Raw genomic sequence first — 16,641 nt, 5'->3', positions numbered from 1 at the left:
AAACTTGGCAAAGACAGAGAAAGGAGGGAAGGCTACTCTGTAATCCTCCTTGTACTTGCTTCCAATGCTGGTCCACCTCTCTTGCAGATTATAAGGAAGCTTTTCCACTATTTCTCTTACCCAACGAGCTGTATCCAAGTACGAAAGCCCTTGCAGAGCACCTTCATCCTTAGCACACTCAAGCTCGAGGAGAATGTCGCCAAGTTCTCTCAGTTTAGCATTGTCTTTGTTGGTGAGCTTCGGAAAGTGTTCTATTTTCTTGAGCAGTGCGTCTTCAATTACCTCTGGCGCCCCATAACACTATTCAAGACGTTGCCAGACCATGTTCACACCTGGTGCAGGATTGAGTACGTGTACTGCACTAATTCTCTTTGCTTGTTGCATGGAGTCGGGCCCTAGCCACTTAGTCATCAAATCTAGCTCTTCTCTGGCTGTGAGATTCAAGTCCTTAGTGGCACTTATAAAGGAGGCTTTCCACGACCAATACTTTTCAGGCTTGTCATCGAATTGAAGAAGACCTGCACTCACCATTTCTTTTCTGATGAGGTACCTTGCGAAGTCTTGTGCACTTTGTGACTCATACTGTTGATCAGCGTGCTTCGGAGTACTGTGAGGGTAAGTATTTGATGTCGGTTCATTTTGTATGTCTTTGTAGACTGACTTAGCTTGAGGTGGTTCAAACGTCTTTATTTTTCTTTCCTGTGCCTCCACTGCTACCTGTGTATGATGCGTTCCGGAACATGTGTACTGAGACTGCGCTTGAACATACTCGGATGTGCGTTGGACTGCACTGAAGTGCTCACCTTCAACAATGGGTTCTCGACTTAGCTTCACGCTTTCAGCATCTGCTTCTTCATAAGCTATAGCTTCAGCTGCAGCTGCAGCTCTTTGGCACTGGAGTGGATGTAGACTGGCGTCAAAGTCGGCTTTTTGCTTTAGCATGCCTGCTTCCAGGTCTGCCCTCTGTTTCATCACGTCAGCTTATTTTTCAGCATAAGCTAATTGAGCACGAGCTGCTTTTGCATAGGCTTTCGTGGCTGACAAACTTGTTGCTGATGATCGCTGAGACGATCTAGAGCAGTGGTCACCAACCTTTTTAAGCCCAAGATCACCGACCTCGCCCTAGGTGAAAGGCGAGATCTATCTATTGGAGAATTGAGTGAAAAAGGCGGCCCAGACAATGCTTCCAATTTGAGGCCTTTTATATAGGCTAATTGCATCTGAATTACTGTTACAATGAAGGCTCCATAATCAACTCATAGCATATAGGCAGGGGTAAAGTGCTATTGGGGGTTGGACCTCACATCCTCTAGGGGGTCCTCACGTCCTCTAGGAGGGTCCGGGGGGATGCTCCCCCGGGAAGATTTTTTTTTAAATATTGAAGTTGAAAGCATCAATCTGGTGCACTTTGAGAGCAACATGAAGAGATCTATGGATACCTCTCTCAGCACCCATATGAAACAGAACTGTAAACAGATGTTCTTTTTCTTTGTGGATATTTTACAAATCACTCCCCTTTTAAACTGTATTCTTGTTTTACTGACATACTGTATAGTAGGCTATTTCATACCTGTTTTTCATATATTCTCTTATTGTTTGTATAACTATAATGATCATATGAAGGTGTGCCGCGGAAATAATCTTTTGAATAATTTGTGACAAAACCGTTCTAAACACTCAGAGAGTCCTTTAGCTCACCTGAGCCCCTCAGTCTGACAGGAGAGGACTCTCCTCCAGCTTGTTTTTGGAAACAGCTCCTTATGTCTCCCTCCCTCTCTCCCTCTCTCTATCACACTAAATGCGCTATTGCCACACACACACAGAGCCGAGCTTGAATGACGCAAGCACACGTGTATTTCCATGCAACTCTCTGATTGGTGTGGTGTCTTGCCTCTGTTGCGTTCAGTGAACACGAGAAATTACAGTCCTGCCGTTGTCTCTTGTGTCATGATGAGGTTCACGTAAAGCGTAATACGTAATGTATTATATTATTGAGGTGTCTCAAATATATATGTCAATCAAGTGGCACCTGCTAACGGGGTGGTGGATTATAGGTTTACATCTAAAAACGTATTTTTCAAACATTATTATTTTAATTTAATTTTTCTTTCTTTTGTTACTTTTTTTTTTAACGGTCCGCGATCTACCCGCACCACACTCACGATCGACCGGTCGATCGCGATCGACTGGTTGGCGACTACTGATCTAGAGGCTGCTCTGGATGAATATGACTTAGCATCAGAGGCTTGAGGATGTTCTTGCCACTTGGCTGTTTGATCCACAGTCTCTGCTTGCTGTTCTCCACTTGCTTCTTTGTGCGTAGTGGTGTCTTCATTATTATAGTTTTTCCCTGAGCGTAGACTCATGTTGGCTGTGTAGTGTACTAATACTTGAACCCGCCGTGCTCTTGTCTTTTTACTATTCTGCCCTTATACCACGTATCCATATGTGCTAGGTAGACAGTTAGCTAACATTTAAAAGTCCTCCAATAAAGATGCAAGCTTTTCTTTCTTCACTTTACTGTTCTTCTTTTACTTTGTAAAACTGTAACAATACAGAAATAAAACACGTATAAGTATGCAGGCTTTACATAACATATAAGTAGCACTGTACAAACGACACACATAGGATTAGGAATTAGCTATCATTAGCGTCACTATTAGCTAGAAATAGCACAGATCACCATTAGCTAAATTAGCACACATTAAACTAGCTTCAGACTAGGGATGCACCGAATATTCGGCCGCCGAAAATTATCGGCCGAAAATGGTTAAAAAGGCCCTTTCGGCTTTCGGCCGAAAGGCTTCTAGCACCGAAAAAATATCACCGAATGTCAGAGAACAGGGTTACGTTGGTAAACTAACGTGTTGTTGTGATGACGTAATCAAAACGCAGCGACAAGCACGGCGCGCGACCATGCTCGCGGCTGGCTCACAGCCAACATGTCTGCCGCTTGGAGATATTTAAAAATATCAGAGAAAGAGGCGCGGATTGCGATTTGTAAAACGTGTTCAGCTGACATTTCTCGAGGGGGTGTAACTGCAAAGACTTTCACCACTTCGGGATTACTCCACCACTTGAAATCAAAACACCCGGACAAATATGCGGAGTAAGATCAAATCACAAGCACTGACAGCGAGAGACTGTTCAGCGCTGCCTCTCATGTGCTTGATGAGAAGAGGAACAGACTTATGGCTGATAAAGCAGAGAAGCTAATGTTCATTAAAAAGAACCTCCCACTTTTCCTTAATAAGTAGACAAGGCTGGCTTATCATAAGCTTATCTAGTTCTACATGTCCACTCTATATCCACTTTCCTGAACAATTTTCATTGTGAGTTATAATTCACCATCTCAGGTTATCATTAGGGGGAAATGACAGCAGCACAGTGTTCAATATATTGTACTTTTGGTATCGAAATGATACAATGTTGTTTACATTGCTCATGAGGACAGACCACCTTATTTGCAGATTCTTGAAATTGTAATTTAATTTGTAATTGATTGTGGATTTTGTATCCAGTTTTCACTTTATGTATCTTTATACAATGTTTACTACTTTGCTTATGAGGACAGACAGCCTTATTTACAGATTCTTGAAATTCAATTGTAATTTCATTTGTAAATAGTTACATTCATGTGGATTTATCCAGTTTGCATATTTGTATGCATGCACTTATAGGTGCATTTGTTGTTGTTGAAGGCCTGGCTGTTACAGTCTTTATTTACACTATTTTGGTGTAGGCCTACTGGCCTAGATGTTTATGGAGTTTTAAAGCACCTTGGCATTGTTCTGAATGCACTTTGTTGTAGTTATCCTACAGTGAAAAGAAAATGCACTTGACTTGGAATTAATGTGCTGTATGCATTCAAAACTGCTGAATAAATGTTTTATGGACCCATAATAGTGATTATTATTTAAGTTAAGTTTTGCCATAATCATTTATTTTTCCATAATCGGGCAGCTGAACAACCTTGGTAAAAAAATGTATACATTATATATATATATATATATATATATTTCTATTAATCATTTTCGGCCTTTCGGCATTCGGTTTTCGGCCAACTGTTTCCTATTTTCGGTATCGGTTTCGGCCAAGAATTTCCCATTCGGTGCACCCCTACTTCAGACCAAAAGTTACAAACTTCAAACATTCTGCACATAACACATCCAAATTGCACATGAATAACTCACAGACAAATAGTCTCCAAGGCTCAAGTATCACAGACACGAACACAGTTTACATGACGTCTCTGCTCCATGTGTTGATCTCCGTGCTCCGTTTACAAAGATCCTCGCAAAGCAGTGAGCGCTCACTCTGACACGCCACCAGCAAACCAACAAAACCAAGGAGCGCTCACTGTGAGCCAAAAAACATGTCCCAACTCTATAAACATAGAAATAGGCAGCACAGTAATCATATTTATATTGCACATAGTGTTGGTGTGGAAGTTCTCAGTTCCCTTTACTTAAGGGTGAAGAGTTAAAGAGTTTGATGGCCACTGGGAGGAAAGACCTCCTGTGGCGCTGTGTGGCGGTCTTCGGTGATCTCAGTCCAGGGACGTGCACAGACATTTGGAGGGGCTATTGCTCCAAACTGAAAAAGGGCCTCCCCTCCCGAAAAAAAACATAAGACCTTTTAATGTAAAAGGTTAATGAAAAAAAACACAACACTTTCATTGCAAGTGACACTCAGTTGACTTTTATGTCCAACTGCTAAATTTGTTATTGAGTTTGTGTTCAGTTCAGCCTCTCAAATGTGCTCTGAACTGGAGGCTTGGGGTTATCCCCCAACAGAAAATATGAACTTCACTCAGCACAGATACAGGCTTTGCATTTATCACTGATTTGTTTTATTAGTGTACTCCAATGTATGTAGTTGCTTGACATAATCACAGTGCTTCACCTGAAGCTGCCCTGCTGGCACCTTTTATCCAGCTCTGCAAAGTTGCAGTCCTTTTAGCTGCCTCCTTCAGATATCTCTCTCTCTCCTTCAGTCTCCTCTGTCTTGAAGGCATTCTTAAGCACAAAAATGTAACATTAGGCTATGCATAAAATGACCAAACGATTATTACATTAACTAATTTGAACAGTTATTCACACCATCATTTCATAACAAAAATAAGCTAAGGTAACTACTTGCATTCAGTGACTTCATTTTTTAAATGTAAACCAGCGATATCTTTTGTTTTTCGGTCCATATTTCATTAAAAATATCTAATGTTAGTAACTATTAAAGAAAGAATGGGGACAATTCTGTTTTAATGTAGTTTGACCATTGTAACTCCTGTGCAGACATACTGATAAAATAGGGCTCCGAATTAATTACCTTAAATAAACTCACTTAATTCTCACTTAATTTAATTAATGAAACCAGTTCAATACGCATTATTCTTATTCTTATCATTCTTTATGAGCGCAGTAACGGTAAGGTATCTAATTACTTATTTATCTAGTATTCCATCATTTAATAACAGAGATGGTCAAACTGAGAGACATGGCAGAAATCCTACAATGAAGACAGTGAAGTGTTCTCTGTGAGAGGGCGATCAAGAAAAAAAAAGACAGTGAGCGGTGAGGGAGTTTACAGATGAAAAGACACAGAAAGACAGAAGCACAATAACAAGTATATTTAGGTGTTTTTCTGTAAATAACCGACGGTGTCCCCTGGTTTGTCCCCTAATCTAACTGCCATGAGAAAACTCTAAATCAATTTTCCAAAATCCGACACTAGAGGTGGTCTTAAAAGCATATTTAAAAATGAGGACAGATTGACCCGGGGATTGGCCACCAAAGCCAGGCGGGCATTTGGTATGATCACCATAGCCATATGAGGCCGGACTCTGAGGGCTTTCCTTTGCTTCCAGCCGTCAGATTGTAAAGAAAGTCACGTTACTGGGGGCAGATGACAGCGCGGACGGTGTGTTTCCCGCAGCGAGAAGCTGTAATACTAATTGTGGGCTTATGTTTATTCGGCCACAGAGGAAAAGAACAAAAAAACTCTCACTTTCTCCAGAGGGGCAGGTCAGACAAAAATGGCAAACGGGCCGTTGCCCAGGCAACATTAGCCCGTACCTGTGCACGTCCCTGTCTCAGTCTGTGGCTGAAAGTGCTCCGGTAGGAAACCAGTGTGGTATGCAGGGGGTGAGACCCGTTGTCCAGAATGTTGAGAAGTTTCCTCAACATTCTCCTCTCCGACACCACTGCCAACGACTCCTGATCCACTCCCAGGACAGAGCCTGCTCTCCCGATGAGCATGTTGAGTCTGTTGGCATCAGCTGTCTTCACCCCACTGCCCCAACACACTACAGCAAAGAAGATGACACTGGAGACCACCAAGTCATAAAACATCTGCAACATAGTGCTGCAGATGTTAAGGGACCTGAGTCTCCTAAGGAAATATAGGCGACTCTGGCCTTTCTTATATAGGGCGTCAGTTTTTTTTATTACAGTCCAGTTTATTGTCTATGTGGACACCCAGGAATTTGTAACTGTCCACATCCATGCCCACGATGGTAATTGGGCTTGGGGCGGTACTCTGCTTCCTGAAGTCAACCACACTAGCTCCTTAGTTTTAGTGACGTTGAGCTGCAGCTTTTACCACAACTTTTACCTCCTTTTTGAAAATACATGAGACACGTCTACAGTCTTTACCACCTCGTAGACTGTACGTGTCTCATGTATTTTCAAAAAGGAGGTAAAAGTTGTGTTTCAAAATGTTAAGGATTCCAGATCTTGTAATAAATTAAATCTTCAAAAACCTTTCATCATTTTGTCACTTCTTTGGACAAATTGGTATCAATGTAACGAAGCAGGTAATGAAGGCTTGAAACATAATTAGTATTCTCTATAACCCTTCGACCCTTCAGTGAGGGCGTTTTCAGACCTGTACTTTGTTGGCATTATTCTGATTCAGTAACATTTGCACTTCAAAAGTTGTGAACAAATACCATGTGCAAGCAAGGTACCTGACATGGGTCGGAAATATTTCAGGAAAGATTTGTCTTAAAACGCTCCCTCTTTTTTCTTTTGCATCAAGTAAACTTTGATTAACTTTAGAAACGTAGGGATGTTTGTCTTAGCTGTTTTTCATTTAAAGAAGTGCGTGTTTTTTTGCAAAATGTTCCTGAGTTGAAACAAGCCAAGACCGCCCTTTCCAGGTGATCTCGCCAGCTTATGTTGCCCGGCATCCAATTGCGGTTGCTTTGTTTGATTATGCCCGATTAGTGCCTTCTCTTGCTCTTTCGTTTTGGTGACTAGGAAATATCCTTGAGTCTCCTCTATCGTCATATTTTCTTTGCTGTAGTATAGCCCTTACCAGTTGCAATCTGGAACAGTTTGTCCTTGGAAGGCACCATGACGATTTATTCATAGGTGGTCCACAGGACACTGGCCTTGGTAGTCACTTAACCCCGGCCGTTTTATTTTCTGAGGTTGCACAGTGTCAGGGTGCTGGACTTGTTGACAGATAGAATCCTTACTCCCTTTTATGCAAGAACAATCCAGGACTTTATGTGTTCAGGTGTTCAACTTAACTACCCGGATGGATATGTAATGACTTTTGTGTCTTGCTTGTATACATTTTTTAGTGGTGCACTTCAATACAGTCATACTCTTTCTGTATGTCTTCTTTGCTCTAGGCCCCCTTTGTGATTGTGAAATCCTTAAGAATAAAGCTGCCCTGTGTGTTGGTTCAAGCCATTCAGTCCCAGTAATCCTCTCTCTTTTTGCAACCATGTGTTCACAAATGGGCAGATGAGGTCTATGCAGAAGAGGAGGTTGATAGTGGTACCATTCTTCCTGAACCTGTTATCATAGTAACCGATGGAAATAAACCTACCGGGAAGGGGAGGAGCCAAAGTAGAAAAACAGAGGCACTGCCTCGGTACATGCTACCATTGATGGTCCAAATGTGAAAACACAAGTTGTTTTGAGGGTTTATATAACGATAGATAGATACAAAGGCTTGATTGTCAATGTGTTTCCACAGTGTGTGCCTGGTGTCCTGTATCTGTTTCTGGTTAGGAGTAGCGTTGCATTTATTTGAAAGCTTTGTTGTTGTCCATTGAGCCAATACTTGGACTGTTTGGCTCAGTCTTTTTTCTTTTCGGTATTCCTTTCTGTTTTGACATGGTTTTGACACAAACTGTATGTCTATGCTCTTGAGAGGCAGGTTGGTGATCTGAAGTTGGATTGTTGGATGGTTGTCTTTGTTTGGTATTGTCTTTTTTGTCTCAGAAGCCTCAGTTATGGACAATAAATGGTTTGGCTTCAGTAACTAGGACCTGAATGAGGTAGTTTAGCAAACTGTTTGTTGGATTACAATTTGCAATCTTGTTGTTGGTATTCTTCCAATCTCAGTACAGCTATCAAAGCTAGGGCTAGGTACAATTTATAATTGTTTGTCATCAGTGCAAATGCAAACACTCAATGTTGCTGCCAATATTGAAACATTAACGTTTATGAGCATGGGTTGCACTGTTCAAGTTTGTGTCAAAGACCTGTGGTTGAACTTTGGTAACAGTAACTGCAGATTGGTCTTGAGTGCAGTACAATGTGTTTTGTTCACAGAAAACCATTGCAGTGTTATCCAGCTGGTTGGTTATGGCACCTTTACTTCGGGGGGGAAAACTGGAGAGACTTATTGTGAATCTTCCATGCTTTATTCCCTCCCAGTGAAATACATACATTGCAGGTTAAGAAGGAGTTATCTTACTACATATTGCCTACTATGAAAGGTGGAATCACCATCCAAAACTGCTAACGGCACTAAAATGTGTTTTATTCAAAACATCCAATCAATGGGGGAAGCTTTCAGAATTTGACAGCTTTTGGAATTTATGTCCAATAAACTCTGTTACTTTGTAACCCTACCTACAGTATATGCTTTTTTATGTTTTCGTCCTTAATTGCATCTTATCATATTTTATCACTCTTTTATATGGCTTCTTATGTTGCATGTCTTTCTTTTGCACAAGCTTGTTTTATTTGATTTGATCACACTGCACTACATCATGTGTTAATACCTTGTATATCGACCTAATTAAATGCAAAAAACTTCGTAAGAGCAAGCATCTTGTTTTTGTTTTCCTCGGTGCACTTAAATATTATTCAATATTTATTTTTTTTGGTTAGCGCCCACAACACTTTGATCTTGACTTTGTCTTAATGTGTCTTATCTGGGTGAAATAAAAGCATTGTGGGCTTCAAGGTTGTGTGATGAAACAAATGTCTTCAAAGCTTTCTCTATTTTATCTTGTATTTTTAATTCTGTAAATTCTTTAGCCAAGTTCTGGACAAATACCAGTGATTACAATGTGGAGAGGGTATTAGTGTAGGGATTAGAGAGCTGAGGGGTATGGATTTACCAGACTAAGCGGAAAAGACATAGGGATCAAGATAGGTGACAATCTTACACTTCCTGTGTCTGTTGTGATCTATCTGTTTCTGCCTCTCCAGTTGGTTTCATCTGTAATTTATTTCCCTATTTCTTGCATTTCTCTATCCTTCTGATCCATCCATTCATGTTTTCCTGTATAAATCTTTATTCTGCTTTCTACTCATCTGTTGCTCAATCTCATTCAGTTACTGGCCATTATCATTCCTGGCAGTCATTTGTGTTTGGTTCACTCTTTTGGCAATTGAATGAAAATGAAAGGTTTTTCACTGGCATTGCTTTGCTTTTAGTTGTCAATTCCTACACCAATCTCATCAATTTAATTCCTATATTTATTTTTCCACTGTATTGGATTCCTATATTATGTAATAAGTGAACATTTAAATGTGTATAGATGTTGTCTGTCTGTGTTTTACCACTGCTATTACTCTGCGTTCACAGGCTGCTTACAGTATGTTTCATTTACACTGTGCGAGGCATAACATGTAAAGCATTTGTGCCGGGAGTCACCAATGTGATTATTCTTTCCATTAAATCTATCTAAAGTGGCAGAAACATTACTGAATGTGTTATAATTGAGCAAGAGTCTCATTTGGTGTGGATTTGACACAAACACCTGTTATCCAAGCAGACACATTTTGAAGAAGCTTGTTTAGCCCCATCCAGAATGTTCCACCAGGGTTAGGACAGCTCTTGGGCTCTTCCAAATCCTTGTTTAAGAAAATAACTACAATCCATAATAACCTCTCCCCCACTTTGTATCTCATCAGTTATTTCAAGATGAAGATTGACACCAGCCTGACCATGCTCCAGCTCCCAGAGGCCCTGTCCCAGGCAGGCCTTCAGTTTTCTGTGGCCACTGAGGAGGACTTTGATGAGATCATGGGCATGAGCCAGGGTATCTATGGAGGCCTCGACTACCTGCCCACAAGATACACCGACTGGTTGCAGGAGACCAACCGCACCGTCATATTGGCCCGCAAACAGGGAAAAGTGGTAAGTTCAATGAAGATATTTGATTATAAGTAATATAACAGCTTATGGATGTAGAAAAAGCTGAAATGAAGCTTGAATTACAGAAGTTGGAAAATAGTTTTCTTACCCAAGACATTTCTCTGTGCAAAAGTAAGAGTTTCATGACTTAAAATTAAAAAGTCAAAAATTACATTTGTCATAATTAAGGCCATTCCTCGTTGGTTTCATTTGTCAGCAACTGCGTTTAATAAGCAGAAACCTACTGGGAACTTTCCGTTCTCCAACTATCTAAGAACACACAGTATTCAAATGAAACAATTGCGAATTACTGGGAGTCACCTTTGTCCTAATTTGGAGACTAACTGCCATGCTAACATGTCCCAGACCAGTCTCTCTAAAGTAGAACCCACCAATATGATTAACCCCTCTAACTTCTAGCAAGACAGCAATTGAGACAAACCTTGTAGTAAAGGGGGCTTACTTGGGATAGGAACTATTATATAATTACTGAATTTTAAATCGTAACCTGTACACGCCAAGCACGGATGCTGACATGTTGTTTGGCTAGAAACTACACGTTGAGCTCTTTGGTGGCACTTTCAATTGATAGTAGTTACTTTATGCTACACTGCCTACTACACCAGTTTTGAGTATTTTGGGAGACCTCTTTCTGTGTTTACGTCTTATCCGACTCAATGAGATTGAACGTGTTTTAGATAACTTTCACTGGCAGGAGGCAAAGTATCCAAAGGGTTCTTCCCAACATGTTCTTCTTCTACTCAACAGATTGCTCTGGAGTCAGTGGTTGTGATTGACGATGGGGAGACGATGCTGGTGGAAGGTCTACGTGTCGCCCCTCAGGAAAGGGGTAAGGGTGTGGCTGGGGTTCTGCTGCGCTTTTGCTCTGATCTGGTCAAATCCAAGTTCCCTGATGTCAAAGTAACCCGCTTGACCCGTGACGATCAGCTCGGACCCAAGGATTTCCAGAAATATCGCCTCATAACCAAGCAGGTACAAGCAACAAGCCTTTCTATGTATCGGCCTGTGCTTTATAAGCCTCAATTTAAGTCAGTTGGTTTTACTATTGATGTAAATATATACGATATAGTCCATGGTCAGCTCCTGCATTGGCTTTCTTCTCTATAGGGTATTCTCCTGGTGCGCTTCAGGGCTGAAGAACTCAAGCTGCGTCTGTCTGATCTTGGTCTTGGAGATATTCAATCTTCTTTGTCCACCTCCTTCAAACCTCCTCCAGTGCGTCTCGACAATACAGCCATCCGCCGGCTGTATCTGACCTCTGATCGGATGCATGGGGTCCTTCCTAACGCCACCATCATTCAAGATTGGCAGCCATTCAAGCTTCTACCCAGTAACATGGCTATTGTACTGAAGAAGGACATTGACTGGATGGTCGATGATGTGGCCAACCCTACTGTGGCCAGCCTCTGTACATTCCCTTTCAGGGTGCCCATTGGAGATGACTGGTAACTCTTCTTTCTTTCTTATTATAATCATTGAAATTCAGGGACAACTACTGTGCAGAAAAATATGCAATAATGTTGTCTTATTGTTGCCAAAGTTGCTAATTTGTTATATACATAGTTGTTTTAACCCTCCTGTGGTGTTCGAATCAAATTGGACCGATTACTTCTTTCATCAATCATAAATATTGTGTTTGATATTTGATTCCAACCAGGCCTTATGATATCCTCCACAGTCGGCATTTGAACATATAAAGTTGCTGATCACCACTTTCTTTGAATTTTGAGTGGTTTAGTCAACTTTGTAACAATGATGGTGTTCCCAGTCAAAAATGACCACCATAGGAAATGAATGGGTAACTCTAGAGCAGGGGTGTCAAACTCAATTTCATCACGGGCCACATTCGCATTATGGTTGCACTCAAAGGGCCGGTTGTAACTTTAAGACTATATAAAAATACATATATATATATATATATAGAAAATAATGTATTATATTACATCATTGCCTCTGCATTGGATTATTATCGGGTAGGGTAATAACTTCATAATTAACTCGGTTTTGAAAAAAAAGTCACTTCTGAGAAAAGGACAAATTCTGAGAAAAAAGGCATATTTAGAAGAAAAAAGGCAAATTTGAGATGCATTGTGCACCATGTATGGGCAACGTGCTTCTGTAAATCGCCATGTAACCGTATAACAAACATTTTATATTCTTTGCAAGCTCTTGTGGGGCCACATAAAATGAAGTCGCGGGCCGGATTTGGCCCCCGGGCCTTGAGTTTTACACCCCTGGGTTCCCAACCTTTTTCCCCGAGAGCCCCCCCAAATGGCTCCTGTTGGAAGTTGCGCCCCCCCCCCCCCCCCACACACACACACACACAAAGAAGGGGGGGGGGGGGGGGGGAAACAGCGGTAATAAAAGTTTAAAAGTCTCAAAAATGCTACAACTACTGTCACAAACTGGTTGAATGTGAAGTATTTGAAGGAGGATGAAAGCGTAATGAAGGAGCACTATTGGAGTGACTTTGATGGTTATTGGACTCAGGATTAATTCATTTGGATGCCCGCTGTATGAAGAAATTAAAGGACGGCGCAAGTGGAAACAATTCACAAAGGGACTGTTTAAAACACATGCTCAAAGTAAGCCGGAATTTGCCGATGTGTTTATGTGGATTCAAAAGTCGTAAATCATCTACAAAATGGAGGAGACCGATCTGATCGGAGCAACTGTGACAAATAATCTGAAACCGGCATGGACAATGACTATGTTTTAAAAATGCGCTTATCCAGAAAAGCCTGGTTTGGACACTTTACGAGCAGAAGAAGCATTTCTATTAAAGAAAGAATTATACATTTCTGTCTTTTTATGCCTATAATAGCTACTAACTTGAATGAATTGTAATGTAGAGACAAGGCTTTTAGTGACAATCATGTATTGCGTTACAATTATATGTAAAAAAAAAAGAATAAAAAAAAAATTCTAGCACGCCCCCCAGCTTGGGAACCACTGCTCTAGAGTATGTTCATCAGATAATATACACCCATTAATGTAAATCAGAAGTCTGAGACATTGCTTGCATCTTAAAATGGTGTAAAATAAAATGTGGTGATTTCGAATGGTTCTTGTTTCAATGTAAGAGAAGTTAAAGTTGCAGAATGGTCAAATTTTCCCGGGAACACCAAAGTGAGGGGGGAGAAACAGACACGACAGGAGGGTTAAGATTTCCAGTTATTTTAGAACAAGAAATTATTTTCACTTAATTGACCAGTACACTTCTTTTAAAACAGGTATTACCTGAACATTGACATGTTCGGTAAGGACCTGGATCATGTCCGGCAGCAGTTCTTGTGCCACCTGCAGCGCCACACTGCCACTCTGAAGGGTCACGTGATGTGCCAGATGTTCCTGGACCCACCACTCTGGAAGCCCATGATGGAATTCTGCCGCAACATCTTGAACGTGGAGCTGGTGAAGGAGTACACCGAGCAATGCGTGGTGGAGTCAGACGTCATCTAGCTACGGGAGGTGGATGGAGAGGAGACGTTGGAGCCAGAAAGGAATAAGGACAAGGGGCAAAACAACAAGGAGTGGACACAACTCAATTACACAAACAAAAAAAACCTTTTTATTGAGGAGGTAGAAACCAGGCAAACAAAATGTAGGTTCTACAAAACAAAACAAGTTTTTGCTGGTAGCGCAGTTTCATTTGACGATACCTAAATATATACAGAGGGTGGGCATGAAATAACATGAATTAATCAGATACAATAAGTCTGTTACAAATACATTTGTAAAGGCTATGATATTCAATTGTTGTTTGAGGTGTTATAAAACCTCATATTTTTAGGTACAATTTTTAAGGCCTTATAGTTTTGAGGTGTGGTTAATACTTTGTGACCAAAAAAGAGAAGGGGCTTAAACATTAACAGTAGATGTTTCCATGGGTCCAAATAACCCCTTAAAATGCATACATACCTTTTTTTTCTCATTCAACCCAATTTAAAGGGCATTCAAGAGTAGTCAAACACAATTTGAATTGAAAGATGATTATTGGGCGGGTTTTTGGCCCAACACATTGCTTAAATGTATACAATCCAATGATTGGAAACTGATGCAGTCCAAAGCAACAACACTACAAACTCAATCCTCACATTTAAATATGGAGTTGAATCATTACTTTATTAGTTTATCCTGACTATGATTACAGGGGTTTTTATTAATATGTCCGCCCTCTGTATGTCATATGACTGGGGAAGGTATAATAAGAGTGATGAGCTTGGGAAGGCTTTCTCACACCGGTAGCAGTGATGTACCCTGAAACCTAAAAACAGTCAACATGCAAATGCTATTCTTTTATAAGAAAAAAAAATCTATTACCCTTAGGGCATCTCAAACCTTTCACCTCCGTTCTTTCTGTAAATATTAACCTTTAAATATGTACACAAGCTGAGTTGGGTTACTAAATCTGCACAACTCTGAAGGCACTTTATTAAAACTACGGACAGGTTGTGTCTACGTTAGAATGAAAGGGATAGTTCAGGATCAAATAGGGGTAATTAACAGATCCCATCACTCTTTTGTTGATGGGTGCATCTTTCAACTAGTAGGCTATTCCTTGTAAACAACAACAACAAATCTCTGCAGAAACAACAAACAAAGCCTGTCATTTTAAATGAACATGCTCAGTCACAAAACGGCTGCCAATTTATCCTTCGTCATATTCAAGCTTATGTCTTAGCTTTTGTCTTTTTTATTGTTTTAAATCTTTTACTGTATATATATGTTACTAATTTAATATTTTCACTTAAATGCTGCAATAAAATTTTAACAGAAATTAATAACTTCTGAAGCTGTAAGTGAAGTTTAGGCTTACTTTTGTAGATTGCCAGCATAATGCCAAACAAAATGCTAATGCTTGACATTTTTTAACAGACTACTGTGCAGTTTACAAGCAACTGTTTGAATTAACAGAAATCTACTGATGTTTTAACAATCTTCAGCTGGCAAACGCCTTTTGAAAAATACTGTGGCCTGTGACTATAGAGTAAGACCAGAGTTAGGACAACTTCAAACATGTTAGAGCACACTAATCTCTAGTTTATTGTCTAGACAGAATATTGTGGTTTATTCCATGGCCAAGGACAGTACTCAGTGTCTATTGAAATGCTAACTGCATGGCTATGTTGGTTTGTATGTTGGTCCATCACTTTTTTACAGACAGAAGTATCTTGACAAATAAGCCTGCTAGATGAATCGCCCTGAAATGTGGTAGAGTTAACAAATTCTATAATCCCTTGACTTTTCATAACGGCACCAATAGGCATACGGTTTTTACTTATGCAGTGAAATATTTCAGCATTTCACACAGATTGGTCGACAATTCAGTCCAACTTTTAATACACACATGCATGTCTCCTCGGGATATATTGTAATAACTTTGAATGAATTTTCATCTGGCACCATAATCAGATCACCATTCTCATTTTGTTTAAAACTCAAATACCTACAAAACTAATTACATTCCCATCAGCCTCAGCTCTTATTTTTTATTTAGTAGCAATTGCTAAATTAGCATGATAACATGCCTCAATGAAATGGGATACATGTTATATATTATACCTGCTAAAAATGATCATGTTAACTGTCATTGGGAGCATATTAGCATGCTAACATTAACATTTAGCTCAAAGCATCGCTGTGCCTGTGCAGCCTTGCAAAGCTGCTAGCATTGCTGTCGACTTTGTTTTTGGTGAGTGGCCATGGTATAAGCACATTACCAGTGTGTCGCCATAGAGAAAATAATGAACTTGTTGGAGGTCCATTAGCCACTACATTTTAAATTTTATAAAGGTATCTTAACAGGCCTTAAATGTTTTAACACATTTTTTTTACATTTTCTTAATTGCCCCTTTGGCATTAAAATGACATCAAGCATCCATAGTGCAGAAAACACACACTTGTTACACTCTCTAAATCTCCCTTTAAATGCCCATTTAGAGGGTGGGACACCCGACCATTAATCTGAGCCAGAGAGAAGAATCTTGTTGGGAAAACATCTCAGTTTGTATACAACTATTTTACCTCCCTGTTGCCTTGACCAACTATTTTCTTGACTTCGACCCCTTTCTTCTTCTGGTATGCAATTTTATAGGTGTAAGAATGACTGGGCCTTTTTCTAAGACTAATAATGAGTCAAATCGTCAAAAAGTATGGAAAGAAAGGAAAAATCCATTAAAGATTAATATTTTAGCAAAGTAGAGTGGCCATAATCTTCGACATTTTCCA

The 16,641-nt window shown here is 40.1% G+C and overlaps 1 protein-coding gene and 1 long non-coding RNA gene across 4 annotated transcripts in view; one reads left to right on the top strand and one right to left on the bottom strand.

Moving 5' to 3' along the window:
* The window catches only part of nat16 (N-acetyltransferase 16), a 43,602-nt gene extending 28,101 nt beyond the window's left edge, over positions 1-15,501 (top strand). For all 3 annotated transcript variants that reach the window (XM_079670855.1, XM_079670853.1, XM_079670854.1), the window contains 4 exons: positions 10,167-10,392; positions 11,158-11,382; positions 11,518-11,855; positions 13,644-15,501. In XM_079670855.1, the coding sequence (XP_079526981.1) occupies positions 10,177-10,392; positions 11,158-11,382; positions 11,518-11,855; positions 13,644-13,872 (1,008 nt within the window). In that variant the 5' untranslated portion in view covers positions 10,167-10,176 and the 3' untranslated portion in view covers positions 13,873-15,501. The remainder of the gene's footprint in view (positions 1-10,166; positions 10,393-11,157; positions 11,383-11,517; positions 11,856-13,643) is intronic.
* Positions 2,292-16,641, bottom strand: part of LOC307032701 — a 33,349-nt gene continuing 18,999 nt past the window's right edge. The window contains exons 2-3 of the long non-coding RNA XR_013806362.1: positions 13,651-13,872; positions 2,292-5,018 (exon numbers count right to left, since the gene is read on the bottom strand). This is a non-coding gene — a long non-coding RNA (uncharacterized lncRNA). The remainder of the gene's footprint in view (positions 5,019-13,650; positions 13,873-16,641) is intronic.

This window comes from Notothenia rossii (assembly GCF_949606895.1).
Source record: "Notothenia rossii genome assembly, chromosome: 3".
In the NCBI taxonomy this organism is placed as follows: Eukaryota; Metazoa; Chordata; class Actinopteri; order Perciformes; family Nototheniidae; genus Notothenia; species Notothenia rossii.
This window is presented reverse-complemented; position numbering and strand designations above follow the sequence as displayed.